This window comes from Pygocentrus nattereri, chromosome 4 (genome assembly GCF_015220715.1).
Source record: "Pygocentrus nattereri isolate fPygNat1 chromosome 4, fPygNat1.pri, whole genome shotgun sequence".
NCBI lineage: Eukaryota > Metazoa > Chordata > Actinopteri > Characiformes > Serrasalmidae > Pygocentrus > Pygocentrus nattereri.
The window spans coordinates 28877496-28894440 of record NC_051214.1 but is presented as its reverse complement, the minus strand read 5'-3'; the positions used below and the strand labels follow the sequence as shown (position 1 = coordinate 28894440).

At 40.9% G+C, this 16945-nt stretch overlaps 1 protein-coding gene across 2 annotated transcripts in view; it reads right to left on the bottom strand.

Moving 5' to 3' along the window:
• Positions 1-16945, bottom strand: part of plpp3 (phospholipid phosphatase 3) — a 51459-nt gene that overhangs the window by 17902 nt on the left and 16612 nt on the right. The window contains exons 2-4 of one of the 2 annotated variants that reach the window (XM_017689031.2): positions 9726-9880; positions 3866-4146; positions 3395-3452 (exon numbers count right to left, since the gene is read on the bottom strand). In XM_017689031.2, coding sequence (XP_017544520.1) covers positions 3395-3452; positions 3866-4146; positions 9726-9880 — 494 coding nt within the window. Of the gene's footprint in view, positions 1-3394; positions 3453-3865; positions 4147-8653; positions 8812-9725; positions 9881-16945 lie in introns of both variants that reach the window. The other variant, XM_017689023.2, reaches the window with a different exon arrangement.

Below are 16945 nucleotides of genomic sequence, written 5' to 3'. Positions count from 1 at the left end.
TAGGTTGTCCTTACCTAGATACACAGATGTGCGCTTTTAACATCTATTTTAAGAGTGAATCTTCCCTACTTGTTATCTACATTAGTCTTATCAACATTCGGGATGAGGGTTAAACAGTTTTGACTTTTCACTGAATTATTCCTAGTGAACAGTTGTTTACATGAAATTATGCTGCCTGCTACTGTCATGATTGGCCCCTCCCAGTCCTGTACATGTTTGTGTTTTGGTATAGTCCACGTGCTTCTTTGTTTTGGTATCTGTAGTACTGCCCCTTGCTTTGTAACTCCGCCCCGATTGTTTTCACCTGTTCCTCATCTTCCTGGTGTCATATTTAAGCCCTGTGTTTGCCCTTTATTTTCACTGGTCTTTGTTTGCTTTGTTTGATCATGCTGTTTGTTGGTTATTCTGGTTACTGTGTGTTGTTTGAACCTGTTTATTGTTGGTCCATCATGTCTAACTCTCATACAATCCGTGTTGGCTCTATGACCCTGGACTGTCTTGACCCTGATTTTGGATTTGCCCTTAATAAACCTCACTTATCTCAGCATGTGCGTCCGCCTCCTCGCTCCCCGTCACAACAACTCAATAACACACTCTCTCACTCCCATGCAAGAATCCATGGAAGAATCCATGTTTATGGATTAACTGTAAAGGAATACTGATGATATCTAACAATATACCATAATGAGGGTCTCAATCACATGCAATTGTCCAGCTCTCTCTTTCCACTGATCTCACTACTCACACAACAGGCTGAAATGCAATCACACCAACCATCAACAGTAATTGAGAGCAAGATGTAATGCGGTACAACTCAAAAACGATGGATCAAATTCAAAAACAACACAAAATAAGTTAAGGGGAAACCCCGATGTCCAAACAGAAGCTTTGCATTTACTGTTCACCGACTTCAATACACTCTAATCTCCTCCATTCACTCGACCCTTTAATCTTCCTCCATTCTATCTCTGATACAAATACAATCAGCATAGACACAGAAACATGCCGGTAAGTGACTTTGGGACTGAGGGAACGTCTCGCAAAGTAAAGAAAGTATACCGTCTATAAATGAATGGAAATTTCTCATCTAATGCTGGCAGACATTAGTTGATAGGGGTCTGTCAGACGTCTGTCTGCGTTGCGGCTGAGTTGGGACTAAAGTAAACAGAAGGGAAAGAGTGACAGCGAGAGTTGGAGTCTACCCTCATCATGACATCACTGTCTCTCCCACGACAGCGTACGCAGATAATGACAGGAGGAGAGGAGGAAGAAAGAGAAAAATATATATAGAGAAAAATATAGCGCTAATGGTGTTGAAGTCAGCATGAGAGTCAAAAATACTTATAATCCAATTACTATTTGTCATTGCTGTTCTGCTCATCTTTCATTCTTTTTTCTTCTTCCATTCTTTCTTTCTCCCTTTCATTTCTTCTTTCTCGCTTTACTTCTTTCTTTCTTCCTTTCATTCCCTCTCGCTCAGTAACTTATAGGGGTCATCTTAGGCCCCTAAATTGTCTCAGCAAATTAAATTGCAAGGGTCTTTCTATAAGCCAACACTCCAACATCTCACTCTTACAACTACAAAACGTGTATACTAGTTTCATAGTAGTTATTGTATAGTAATATAAAAATACTACGATATAAGACAATGCAAATAATGTTAAGCTTGCACTTTAGGTGGTGTGGTAGGCAGGGGAACGCCTGCATTAGGGAACAACTGCATGAACATCTCAGGCATTCTGTATCACTATTTGTTGACTAAGATTCATAGAATGAGAAGCTTCATCACATTAGTTTACACCTGAAAGTAAACATTCAGGAAATCTTTGGAAGCACTGAGATGTTCTTTATATGTTTTCTTGCACAGAAAATAGTGGTAGTGACAAGGCTTTGCATTTAGTATGTGTTTAATCACAGTGGTTAAAGTGGAGCAGTTGCTTATAGAAAAGCCCATCGCTTTTGTCGTCAAATGCTCCGCAGCTCTGTCACAAGTTCTGCGTCTCCACACCCCGTTTCCTCTCATCTGCACGAGGCGCAGCCGGAGACCCAGCTGGTGCTTCAAGGCTAGCGAAGCTGTCAAAGTCGCACATTAATTTAATGGCTGTTCGGAGTGTATTAAGGGGAACACAGGCTGAGTTAAAACAGATTACCCCTTTTGGCCCTCTGCGGCCACATGCGCATGCACATGAACCTGGGTCTCACACTGTGTTGGCATCGCTCCTACCCCACTCTGCACTCTCTCACACTCCTACTTAATCTCTCCAAACACTGGGAATGCACAGCTGGCCACGTCTATTACCAAACCGGACCCTCAGCTAGTACCCCTCAACCTCAGTGCTCTCTATAGCTACTATAGTGGAGCAATATATGGTCTGCATAATGATGTAGTTTAAGCAGGGGAACATTGATTGCAGCACTATGGGTATTAACAATTTTGTGCATACATTTTTTGGGGTTCATTTCGTGCTCAGATTAGTGATGAGTAATTCATATTTTCAGTTTTAATCTCTAGCCTATGGCAGATATTATTGACCGATTTGATCAAATTGACCGAATCAAATGGCCCAAAATGACTTGGGGCGAGGGTGGGTGGGTCTGATTCCATTTCCTTCCCCGGTAAAGTTACCATTTTTGGAGATAAAAGGTTTGGTTCCGACAGCAGCAATATGGTATTAATATCACAATCCAAGATTCTGTGCATTTAGGACTGCCGTTCTGGCTATGACTAAAGAGGTGGTGGTTTGGCATTCATAAGGAAGTACGTGAGTTAAAAAAAAAGGGAAACAGAGAAGAGAGGAAATTTGAGGTGAAACCAACTGAAAAATCTTTGATGTGGGCAAATAGGTTTGATCTACAGTGTGGGAACACAAAAAGCCCTAAGGTAGCCTGCATGCATGTGCTTGCATGTATGAGTGTGTGCCCGTGTGTGTGAAGTAGGTTTCGGACTAGCAGGACTTCTAATTAATGGATGTTTGAAGCGAGAGACCTTTAAGCAAAAAGAACAGCCTTGACATGGCCTCACAACAGGTGGCAGAGAGAGAAGGGGTTGGTGGAGTGAGGCGGAAATAATCAAAGAGAGAGAGAGAGGGAGAGAGAGAGAGGCAAAGAGAAAAGAGGGAGAGAGAGAGTAAAAGAGGGAAAGAGAAGAGAGAATAAGGGAGAAAGACAGAGAAGGAGAGGAAGTCTAGGCAGCTGCATAAATAAAAAACAGCTGGTCTGTGTCCAGCCAGGAGACGAAAAAGGAAAATGAGAGTGAATCACATTTCACACTGAGTAGCCAGAAGGGTTGCACAGCCGAAAAAGAAATAAAAAAACATGCTGAATACACTTCACAGTATCAGCTGTGCAGCATGAGAGAAGCTGTGTATGTGTGTGTGTAGTAACAGGTACTCACCGCTAGGTACAGCATGGTGAACATTGAAAATGAGGCATGTCCAGAAAAGAAGGATTTCCTGAAAGGACAGAAATTCAATATGTAATCCCAAAATTACAGGTTACTGAGGGCTATTATGTGTCTTTTACTGCTTTACAGCAATACTAAACCACAATAAAACGTACTACATTCTATGATAAAGTAGGTGTGTGGCTGTGTGAGTGAATAAAAAAAAAGTGACTGTGGTCACATTTGTATCATTACTTGATACAAATGGCAAAAAGTGCAGACCGAATATCACTTAAACACAAACATCATTCATTACATAACTACATACTTAATTATGAACTTGTCATTACATCTGGGCAGTATAGTAAAAGAAGAGTAATTACTCTAGACCGCTAGAGATTAACGAGTGTATGAGAGCAGAAGAGTCTGTGCTAGACAATGAGAGTGAGAATGAGTGAGCTAACAAGCATGTGGGTGCCTCACCTGGCCTCCTGCACTTTGCTCTGGTCACCCAGGCAGGTGTATTCAGTGATGTAGCCCAGAGAGCAGTTGATCCTGGTGTAGTCTGGCTTGCACACGTCCAGAAAGTGTGGCCTCATGCGGCCCACCGACACCTTAGCAATGTCTGTGAAGGACTGACTGACTGCACAGCCGAAGATGAACACGCCCACCTGTCTGTAGAGGGCAGAGACGTAGGGGTTCCCCACAAAGGACTGGGTGCCCTGCTTCAGGTAATGGATCCTATAGCACTCACCAATCACAATCTGGAGATGTGGAGCACAGGAGGAACATCAGACACACATTACAGTTTACAAGTCTGGAATAACTGATCAAAAGTGTGGAATCAACGTTTTCCATAATATAAAGATCAGCTTAGCCGCAGATAAATGTATAAATATTCAACATGCTATCAATTCATCAAGAAAGAAGTTATAAAGAAGAAAATATCCAGAATGTCTCATAAACACAAAAGTAGTCATCAAATCTCAAGGCTGATGAGCTGATTACTATATTACCAATATGATATTCTTATATTAATATATTCCTAGATGATCACAGCGTATGTTTATCAATAATCATTTAACAACTGTTTGTTTTCAAAATATATTACCTATCGAATGCAACATTTAAAATAATTCTAGGTATTTAGTTAATAATATTTAAATCTACATCTTTGGAGTGGGCAATATGTCAATATATATTGTTATCGTGATATGTCATAATACAATACAGTATGCTTTTCTAAACATAACGTGCATCTCATCAGTACATGTATAACACTGATCAGCTGAATGTTTCATTATACAGAGAAGTTCTGCTTAGTGCAACACTGTGCTTAATACATTAAAAAAAGTCATTGTATTTACAGTTTTTGACTCTTTTTTCTCTGTTCCAACTGATCAGATGTCTAAACAAAAAAATATCGTGACACATCATGTATCATGGAAATTTCTTGATGTATGGTGAAATATTTTTGACACATCACCCACCTCTACTACATGGTATATACTATTATTGTATGTAAAATAACCAAAATGATTCATATGACAGTGATTCCACACATTTGAATCATAGTGTACACTGAAAAAACAGAACTAGGTTAGACTCAGAACACAGCAAAAAATCCATCAGTATGTGTTAACATGTAAAAACAATACAAAAGTTCATAATGGTCAGGTCTCAGACATGCAGGACGAGTGTGAGATTTACATGCAGATGAAATTAGTTGGGAAAGCACACTTATGACACCGAAACGGGGGGCGGGAGTGAGCGGTATGAGTGAAAGGAACAGGAGAACAGGTTTATGAGAATGAGCATGGCCTGCCTCTCTAGTCAATGGTGACATTTAGTGATGGCATTTATATGGAATGGAATATATATAAATATTTTCTAATAAAAGGAAACAGCTGTGCTTTATGAGTTTGAGGATGTGTAGGACTGAATGAATAAGTGTACAGGGGGCCTAAAGAAACGTAAACACCCACATATTAACACACACACACACACACACACACACACACACACACACACACACACACACCTACACACACCATGGTTAATTAGCACCACAAGCCTTGTAACACATTCAATATTCAACAGAAAATGGATGGGTCTGGGTCTGAAATCTGATTGGCTCAGCCACAACTGAAGCTACTGCAAAATATTCAATATTCAAGTATTCGTGCAGCAAGTTATTAACAACAATAATTCAAGGAATAATCACTGACTGTTATGTTGTTTGGCAATAACAGTTTTTGTTAATATACTATATTACTTGGCAGTTATATGTTTATTGTAACAAATAACATTATGTTTTAAACATTGCTATATTGATGTATTTTATTCTTTTATAAGTTATAATTCATACTGTATTTTGTCGCCATGTCATAAAAGCATTATAATGATTTTACCACTATAAGTAAGCACATTCTTATACATATTTTAAGTACAATTATGTAAAAGAATAGTTTGGCACAAAATCAAAACAACACAACTGTCCGTTTATCCCCAGTGTAATTGATCAGCCAAGACATGTTTGGTGTCCAAATGCTCTACAATGCTCTGAATCTGATTTCTGTTATTTCTTTTCATAAATAACTGTTTATCCACTTTTTAAAAAAATGTCAAATTGCAAAAGTAACGTAGCAACCATATGCTTCTGTGCATGCATGTAAAGGGAGTCTAGAGATTTTTTGAGTGAAGCGGAACTCAGAAAAACACCTATGACCTAAAATGTCTAATCTCTGTGTTTAGCTATATGGGGAAGACCTCTGCATTTATATTGCTCACAGTAAATCATGCTGTGTCCTAAATCACATCCACAGATCTATACAACTTTGTGTGAGGTTTGAGAGAAGTTTTAGGGGTGTATTTATAGAGAATATTTGGGTGACTATTGACTTCTAGTGTTTATTAGGAACAGCAGCCTCGAATCCCCAGTTTGTGACTAGCCATGCAAAATTTGGACATCTTGTCTGATCGACTACATCTGGGGTAAGTGGAAAATTGTGTAAATTGGAATTTTTGCTGAACTATTCCTTTAAATGCAGCTGGACATTTGAACACTGTAAGAGTTAGTTCAACACTGACGATTCCACTGTGTAAACACACTGAACCATTTAAAACTACAATATGAAAAACTATCACGATGAGATTAACTGTACTCTCCCTCTCTTTCTCTCTGTGCTATTGAGCCTTTTTCACACTCTAGTGGAAAGCTGTTGTGGTGGCAGTGAAGACATGCTCTCCCAGAGGCCTTAACCAAACTGGGACTGGAGACACTACTAATTATGTACAGCTGTGTGTGTAGTGCAAACACACACACCCACACTTTTTAATTCCTGCTTTTGGAGCATTTTCTTCTTTAAACACTAGGTAGACATGTCTCTGGTTAGGTGTGACGCCAAGTACTGTTCCTGGCACCGATGCGATTCATTTTCCAATACACACGAAGAGCTGTGACATCAGAGCTGTGCCACAGTTTTTCGTGGGAGCCCATCTTTATTTTAGCATTCTATTATTTTGGCTTCTTTCCTCGTTTCTTTCTCTCTCACACACGACTTCCTCACACACTCCGACGTGTCCCTGAAAGTCTGTGTCCTGTCCAACTACTTTTGTTTCCTAAGTCTTTGCCAGAAATGTGCTGGTGTGCATTTTGCTGTATTTCAGGAAGCTGCTGCCGGCTGTCACTGACACTATTAAAATCCTGTGTGTTCTAATAGAGAGCAGTCAGTGGCCAGCAGCTGCAGGTCTATGTTTATCAGAGTCTGACCTGCCGTCCTCCCTCCACTTGTGATGCTTACACTATCACAAGACTTTTGATAGAAACGGTAGATAAATGAATGTTAACCTCATTGTGTTTAGGCTACGGCTAGTCTGAATTCCAGCACATTAAATTGAGCAATGCATTTCATTCTGAGCTTGAACCATTGCTTGGAATATCTACTGATTTAAAAGGAGAATTCTACCAATTATTTAAAATTTGTGCAGAATTATAAAAGTTAAGACATACACAAAATCCTTCAGAGGTTGATGTGAAATGTGCTGCTCTAGAATTGTTCACAACTCTTGTGACTGGAACCAAAGCTTTTAACGCCTCAATGGAAAGTTATTACATGGTAATGAATACACTGCCCAATGTCTCAGATATTGTTTCACAAAGGTTTTGAGATAAAGTTTTAGCATAAATTGTATTTTTTAAATCTATTTCGGGAAGACAGGTAGATGCACTGCATTATCAGGCAAAATTGTCTCTGAAGAAAATTTTATTTTACCCTAATTCAGACTGTAAACAATATGGTTATATTTTCACTGAAGACATTTTAACCACTGGATCCCATCACTACTACTTTAAAGAAAGCAGAGGTAAAAAGGTACATACATTTATAATACTCCATTTCATATAAAACACTCTGTATGTATTTTATTTTTACACCTTAACAGTTGACCTAAGTTTGCTGCTTCAATTTGACACTGGAGCAATGAGGTTATTACAGCTCACAAGTAATAGAGGTTAACAGCCACCCTGCATACCTAAATTATTGTAATCTCAGATAGACTGTATCTGGTTTACATTATGTAGCTTCCGGCCTTTAAGAAACAGACAGAAGTACAGACCTGACTCAATAGGATGGCTGATACCATTGTTTTTAACTGTACCTCATATCTTTGTCCATATTTATGGATTTCATGATTTTGCTATGCAGCTATGAAATGCTTATTGGTGGTTCTAAGTGTCCGCTGTTCTTTTAGTTCTGTTGCAAAGTTAAAGAACTGAACCGTGGACTATAAATATGTCTCGGCTGTTCAATTGCATTTGGGGTGAACGGAAAACCATTTCATCTCTTCAAGCTGAAGTTTCATTGACTCCACTCTGGAAAACCACTGAATTATCATTTGGTGAATCAATTTTGTCACTCACAATAAATTCTACTGCAACACAAACCAAACACAAGTCAAAACAACAGCAAAGAGTCAGAGAGCGATGGAAAGATCACATGCAGACAGAACAAGAAGCCCAAAAGCACCACTGACTCCTGACCATGATGAACTTTCACCTCTTCCGGTTCTCTTTGAAAGATGGACCTGAATGGTTTATGGATGTATTTCTAAATGATCTATGGGAAATTCTACTTTTCTACTACATTTTAGGCTTTTATTTAAACTCTTATTTATGGTTTATTAGGGGAATGACAATGTGTATGGAGGGAAGTTAAGGATGATATATTTGATATAGATATATAGATATATATATGTAAGAGAAGGACTTACAGAGAAGATGGCAATAAGAATGCCAGCAAGACAGAGCACGGCATCGCTTATGGTGTCTCCATTTTTATATGGGTACTGGATGGACTGGTCACTGCAGTAAAACCCGCGACGGTATGGCTCGATCATGCTAGTTTCAATTAACAGGAAAGGCAGGCCAGCTATAGCGAGAGAGAGAGAGAGAGAGAGAGAGAGAGAGAGAGAGACACAGACAGAGGACAGAGGACAGAAAGAGAGAGAGAGCGAGAGAGAGACAGACAGAGGACAGAGAGAGAGAGAGAGAGAGAGAGGCTTCAGGTCAGTCACAGAGACAAACAGAAAGACACACGCGCAGGGGCAGGTTGGCACGGCACAGCACACAGCAGCCAAGGATCATGGGATACACCAGGGAAGTGGGGAGTGCCTGGCTTGGGAGACTGGACTCTAAAAGTGTGAGCCACTATACACTACACTGCACTAAAACCTGGACCTGATTTCTTTCAGTAGGTTCAGAGTCGATGCATGATTTCTACACTAAGAGTCTTATAATATGGATCTAATTCAGCAACCTTCTCTATTATGATCTATGCTACAGGCCAAAAGTGTGAAAGCAAGCAGTGATTTCTTTTATGTTTTAGTTATAGGAACCAGACTTTTTTCCTCACTTTTATCCTTATATGTCATTCTCTGCTGTTTGTTTTGGTTCATTCTTCATGAAATTTAAACACAAAAGGTAACAGATGTTTTTAAAGTATGTAAAAAAACTAAACAAAAAAAAGACAAAAATGGAGATATAACATTATATTTCTCTACAACAGCGTTGTACAGCTTACTTTCCATATATGTACTGGAGATGCAGATGTATAGTTTAAAACTTCAGCAACGTATATGAACTGTATCAAACCTTTCTTTTATGCAGTCAAACTCTTTTGTCAGTGTTACTTCCACAGCTTTGGCCTGTATATGCAGATAAACTCTGAATATATTCGCTATGTACTCTCCTAACTCTTTTAGAGTCTTGGGTCTCCCACACCTTTCCCCCCCAGCTCTCCTGGCCCCATGCCCCCAGTCAGATGCCCCAGTTTGGGGCACTTACGCTGGTGAGGGGCAGGAGCAGGCCCACGGCCATCAGCACGGATGAGGGCACTGTGCTGCTCTTATAGGCGTAGCGGATGCTGTCGTCAGTGCAGTAGAAGCCGCGCTGGTACGGCTGTACTGTAGACTTGTGCAGCACCATGGAGGGCAGCATGACTGTGCAGGACACACACACACACAAATACACCGCGCCCGGCGCGTCAACACACACGCGTACTCACACATACACTTACCTGACAGAATACAGTGCTCATAGCTGTGCACATCTGAAGCGTTTACATTCAAAGAGGTCTAAACATACTTTAATGCATCGACCTCATTGATCCAGACTGAACTTGTTTCAGGAAAGAACTTCTTTTGCTTGTGATTTTCAAAGTGAGTCTGCCTACCTCCTCTCTGTTAACTAAATACATGTACTGTCTGGCTGAAACATTCAAAGAATACAGAATCTCACTGTTAGCTGGCAATTGCATATAAAAAGAGCATGACTCAGAGCAGCACAATAGAAGCAGCGGCTTCCATTTCAAAAGGCTTACACTGTTAAAGCCTACTGTCAGCGCTAAAGCAGCCGAAAGCTTGAGACAATGCAGGCTAATGGCATTAGATGAAAGCCTTTAGGTAAACTGAACTGGAGAGAGGGCTTCGGCAAACTTCAATGAACTTCTTACCTGCTTAATCCCATTTGATTCAAGTTAAACTGATTCCATTTGAGTCAAGTTAACATGTCACAGTGGTCCATTATGGAGCATCGTCACTGTGTTTCAAGCTCTAATCTAAACTTCGGTGGAGCACTGGTTGGGTGAATGTTGGCACAGATGGCATCACATCATCTTTTATTATAATGATTGCAAAGATTTCATAAATGAAACAGAAATAGACACATTCAGACTAATTTAGCTAGAGTGGCTGATGTTATTATTGTGAAATGAGTTAATGTAGTGTGGTGCACTCAATCAGTAATTAAAGTATGGCTTCTATGTCCAAAAAAGAGACATATAGCCAATGTCTGAATCCCACGTGGCATAGAAACTGGGATTACCTGGATTAGTAATATGGAGAAAAAAAACATTTATTTATATGGGGTTATATGTGCAGTAAATTGAATAAACTGTAGATATTATAGCACCATACTCCCACATAGTATAAACCTTATGCTCTTCTGTAGGACAATATATGCATCATCAAATATTGGTTTAAAATTTCAGTCAACACTGAACATTTTTAACCAATTATCTACCAATCCCGATATAATTCCAGTAGCACTGTGCATCCCTAGTAATCAGGACTATTGATTCATTCCGGGCCTGCAGCAATGGCTGCTGTGAAGACTGGGAAGAGACACACTCTGTTCAGAAAGGAGGAAAAAGAAAAAAATGAAAATAAAACAGAAGCCAAGACATGCTTATAGAGATAAATACAAAGCCGGCCAACACCACCACAGCGACATACAAACAGTGTGGAGGTTTACCATAGCAGCCTATTGAATAACCCAGATTCTGAGTGAGGCTTCTGAGACATGGCGCAACACTCTCGGCTCTCCGTATTATTTGAAGGAAGCCGAGAGATGCCAGTCTGGGAGTGGAGCCCGAAATGGCCGACTCATTAAAATGTCACACCTCCTGCAAAACACACGTCAGCTGTCACCAAGCAGCCGCCAGCTTGGAAAATAAATCCATATTTCCAAATCAAAGCAAAGTAAATGCAAAATGGCTCAAAACTGTGGTGAGAGCTTTTTGAAAAGGCTGCCTTGAAGGGCCGTAAAACGTGTGAATAGCAAGAAAAACAAAGCTAAGCTTACGCTGGCCACCCAAACTTCTCTGGACTGTTTTCAGGAGGGCCAGGAAGGCAGGGCTGTGGGAGTGTTCTGGCTGCGTGCGGTTGGAGAGAGGGGCAACACCACACACACACACACACACACACACACACACACACACACATCAAGGAGTCTAAATTTCAAATGGAAGCAACATGCTAGAAAAAACTGTCTACGCTGAATACTCCAATAAGCTTTTGCTATTCTAATGGCAGAAAAATCCATGTACTTTTGGGTTCACCAAAAAGACATGCAGCACAATTCCCAAACCCCGGAATGCAACAACACTTGAGCTTACTCAAAGCACCATGCTGGAGTAATTCATATGCAGAAGGCAGAACTGAATATCTTTATCATGTATTCCGCCCCAGCCTTTTCTTCTCTTCTTATTGTTTCTTTTCACTCTCTTTAGGCAGCTGAAGCATCAGAGCAATGTCACTTTTTCAACTACCCTTTACACTGGGTGAATATTTATGATGAATGAACCAGTAGACACTGTCTAAAATCACTTGGTTAACATTAAAAGTGAAGAATTCTATTTATTTCTCCTGTAAAAAGTTAGCATTTTTTGAGATATGAGGTTTTGCTCTGATGGCAATGCTATTCTATATATCACTATTAGGACTCATAAAGCAAGGGTTCATTAACTTCATTCATGCAAATTTCTATATCATCTGATACGGTGATGTTTTTGGAAAACACAATATTGAATTTTATCAAAACCACTCAGCAGTACAACAATGTAAGGGGTGAATTTTCGCACCACCTGCACAAACAAAGCCTGTCAAACTTTGAAATTTTGTGCTTTGCATGTGTGAATGGTGGACGCTCAACAGCAACTGGAGTGATGAAGCACATTCACAGGCAAGGTGAAGCGCAGGAGAGGGTGAGCTGGTTCAGATTGGACAGGAGACTGGGAAGAAGTCTATGGAAATGGGTTGTGGGCTGTGGAAACAAACACATATGGCCACGCACACACATCCATGTTTGGATTCTTCCCACAGCCATGTCAAACACACTTACAGAGATGATGAAAAAAACACAACCTGAGTTCTGTAATCATACTGGGGCTCCTGTACACACTCAGGCTGCAACGCAGACGCACAGATACATGCATACAGATAGGTGTGCATTTGTCCACACTCCACAAACCCAAAGAGCGCAATCTGGTGGGCAGGGAAATTCCACTGTGAATCAAACCATCAGAAATTTCCATCACACTGCTGTGATCCAACATAATGCTAAATTATAATGCAAATGAATGAGGAGAATCAGAGTGGGCGAGCAAACTGAAGAAGGAGAGTGGGTGAGTGAGTTAGAATGAGAGGAAGAGGGAAAGTGAGAGAAAGCTAGAGAGAGTGGGCGAGTGAGCTAGAGAAAGAGGAAAGGTAAGAGAATATGGTGAGAGAGTGGGCGAGAGAGAGAGTGGGCAAGAGAGAGAGAGAGAGAGAGGGAGAGTGAGAGAGAAGTGTGGGGATTGATAGTGAGAGGAGAGAATGAAAGGAGAGAAGACAATGAGAAAGGGAGAAAGAAAGAAAGTGAAAAGGGAGAAATACAGAGCAAAAGAGGAAAAGTGTGAGAAGAAGATATAAGAAAGAGAGACTGACAGAAAGAAGCAGGCATGAAAGAGAGAGAGAGAGAAAGAGAAAAGGGAGAGTAAGAGAGTGAGAGGACAAAGAGGAAGAAGGGATAAAAGAAAGGAGAGACAAAGAGAGAGACTGGCAGAGAGAAAAGGAGATGAGAGAGAGAGAGGACAGCAAGAGAGGAGAGTGAGTGAGTGAGTGAGTGAGTGAGTGAGTGAGTGAGTGAGTGAGCGAGCGAGAGAGGAGAGTGAGAGAGAGAGCAGAGTGAGTGAGTATGTGAGTGAGTGACAGAGCGAGAGAGAAAGAGAGAAAGAGAAAGAGAGAGAAAGCGAGGAAGAGAGAGTCATAGCTTTAGTTAGTGCATGTGGGAACTCCAGTGGAAGAGCACTGACCCCTCACTGAGCCTTACAAACAGGCACAAGAGCAGCATGGGAGAGCGCAGAGAACTGACCAGTCACAAAAACTGAACAGCTCTGAAAAGAGTGTGTAGCAGTGTGTGTGTATGTGCCTCTCCACTAAATGTTGATGAAAGACCCTCTGTGTGTGCCCACTCTGCCAGCCTTGCAATGCCAGCCTGGCATTGTTCTGCTGGCCATGCCATCACCATGACAGCAGTGTGGTATGTGGAGATTCTCTCCATACCTTGCTGTCCTTCCCTCTTTCTCTTTTTCTCTCTCCCCCTGTTCCAAGCCTCTTTTTGCGTCACAGAACACAAGCCAAAGAACAAAACAGTTCGGCCCCTGTCAGAGTCTCACACTGGCACTGTAGACTCGTTCACCATCAGATTAATCTCTCTCTCTCACAGCGCAGGCACAGGACAGCTGTTGGCTGTGCACGGTAAATTAAAGCTGAATAAATTTGGACTGCAGAATGCCACATTCACAGGACGAGATGCTAAATGGAGAGACACGCACTGGAACGCTGTGCTCTCCTAGTCAAAGAACAGTGATGAGTTTGTGTTAGACTTGGAAAGTTCCAGCACAAGCAAAGACGCTACATAGTATCAGATATACTGTTTAATAACACTTTATTAGCGCTTTTTGCAATTTTATATGGATTATTTCTCAGTCATAGGTTACTGTCAAAAGTATCAGTATCTGCATTTATGAGCATCATATGTTACTATCTAATGCTAATCCATGTAGCTGCAGTCTCGATTTCTGTATTTTAGAAATGTTTGTGCATCAGCTTCACCACATATGCATGTGAAAAATACAGTAAATCAGCCTTGGCCCACAATTCCTACATCAGTGCACCCCTAGTAAACATGTAGTAAATTGCTTAAGTAATGACATTTATACAATGGCTGCAATGTAAACGGAATGTACAGCAATACAACACTAGACCTGTAAGGGTTAAACAAATAACTTCACATGGAAAGTAATACCAGCTTGCTAGACCCGCATGGTGCCTTCACATTGAGTCATAGAATGAGTGCCATGAGAGAATAAGTTTGAGAAGAGATCAAGTGCAAATTTCCCAGGAGCCCCCGGATTTGCTTGGCATAAACAGTCGGCTTAACCAAAAGAAGGCCCCCAAAACAAACGGCTCAGCTAGAGGGTAATGAAAATCAGGCGAAGGCAATAGGTACTTGAGCTTCATGCCGGGGTGGTCAACCTACATATACACATACCACACACACATATACAACAACAATCAGAAGTGGGTGGCGAAGTGCAGCAGAGTGAGGGGTGAGGGGGTTTTTGGGAGTTATCAGATGTGGGCACGCAGCTTCATTTGGTTTAAAACAGAGGACGGGAGTCAGGCAGTCAGTCGTCATGGCCTGCTTAAAGCTTCAGATAGCGCGACACAGAGGCCAAGACGGCATAATGGAATTTCAAGGCAGTGTGAAAAGAGCTGTTTACATGAGAAATGAGAGGATTTGAGCGATTTGCTGGCACAGCCTTATCAGAGATGATGCTCTGGTGGAAATGAGGAAGTTCCAGTCTAAACATGTAATATGAGGGCAACATTTATATGTGTGTGGTGTTGATCCTCTGACAGGCATCAGCAGGAGGAAGAGCACTCATAGGTTTGGCAACAGCACAGAGCTGCGCCTTTGGTGAGTGTGTGTGCTTAATGTGCAGCATTATTTTGATTGGCTTAGGGTTAATTTTGGCCATGCCAGTGTTTGGCCAGATTAAATCAGCGGTAATGATGCTGTGTGACAGAACTAGATGCTACAAGATGACACGACCACCTTCAGCTTGTCAAATCCACCTGGAACTGCGCACGGTTAAAAAACTAAAGGCACATTTTGTCCTACAATCTCCTGTTTTTTGTTCCACGGGGAATAAGTATGGCAAGACATTAACAATTAGTCATGCACCAAAATGAAATTATTAAGTAAGTTTTGTTGCCTTATTTTAAATCAACACCCCAAATGTATATATTATTGATATAATCTGATTTTTCTAAGCCGCTTCTCCGTCAGGGTCGTGGGGAGGCTACAATATGTACCTATAAAATCCAAGACCCTCAATAACAGACAACTACAGGTTATCCAAGGAGATATAATTCTTTATTATTTTTGGTTATAGCTTGCACTTTTGGCAAATTCTGTTTCACGGATGTTGTCAGCGTGCTTGCAGGAACTTTAGTCCCTGCTTGTTTTTTGCTGTATGTTATGGATTGAGTGGGATGCTGTGTTTTTAAGTGGTAGCAAAGCTGCACTGAAGTTCTTCGGCGTCATAGCTCTTGATACTCGGCATGAACAGTGATCATAAATTGCTTGTCTAATGCCACTTGTGGAAACCTTGAAACTCAATGAGCAGCAGTCACTCAAACTGAGATCTTCATTACCACTGAAAGTGTTGGATTTGTGACTCTTTGTTCTAGACCTATTTCAGCCTTTGGCCTAAATTTTCAGCTTTTCCCCCTCTTTCGGCTGAAATTTCAATGCATCACTACCAACAACTGATTCTTTTCCAAACGCCCATTTCCCACCTAATAAACCTGAACACATTTACAGCATGTGAAGCTGATGAAACATTATTCCATGGCAAAATGTCAGTTATCCTTTAAAAGTCACAGACTGATTACTAACACGGGACGCTGTCCGAGTGCCTGTCCAATTTAGGTGACTATCCATCACATTCCCGCTGCCGAGAATTTTTTGCCCTAACTCTGCTTGACAAGATTAATAGAACTGTCTAGTTCAGGCACCGAACACAAATGAGTATGAAGCTGAATGGTGAAATGAGCATTAAATGCAGATCATTCATTATTAGGTGAGAGGTGCATATTGGGAATGGGAGTGGAGTCGGAAGAGTATATTGTGAGAAGATGTGCTGAGGAAATCCTTTATGTGTGCGGTGACATGCTCTTTCTGCACGGACTCAAAACACAGAAAACACACACACACACACACACACACACACACACACACACACACACATTTGGGTCAGAGGTTCTACTAAACCCACAAAGCCATCACTGACACCATTAAGACTGATCAGGACAGGGGCAGAGGTCAGGCCTCATGTGAGAAGGCCAGTGTTTATGTGTGCCAGACGTGAAGCAAGATGACACTAAGTGAGAAATAACAACCTCTGAATGCTAAAAATGCTAAAAGGACAGAGTGACAGAAGTTTGACTTCTACAATAAACTCACTCACAAATGAAGAGTCCTACAAAAACATACAAATACTCATAGCACATGACAGATTCATGCAAGCATTGACAGATTCTAGAAGAATCCAAAAAATTCCATCACAATAAGCCACAATATACTTTTCTGAGCGTGTTGTGGGAACAGTCAGAAAAAACCTTTACAAACCCTTCCCTACATCATGTTGGATCAGAGCGTAATCAACTGTGTTTTAT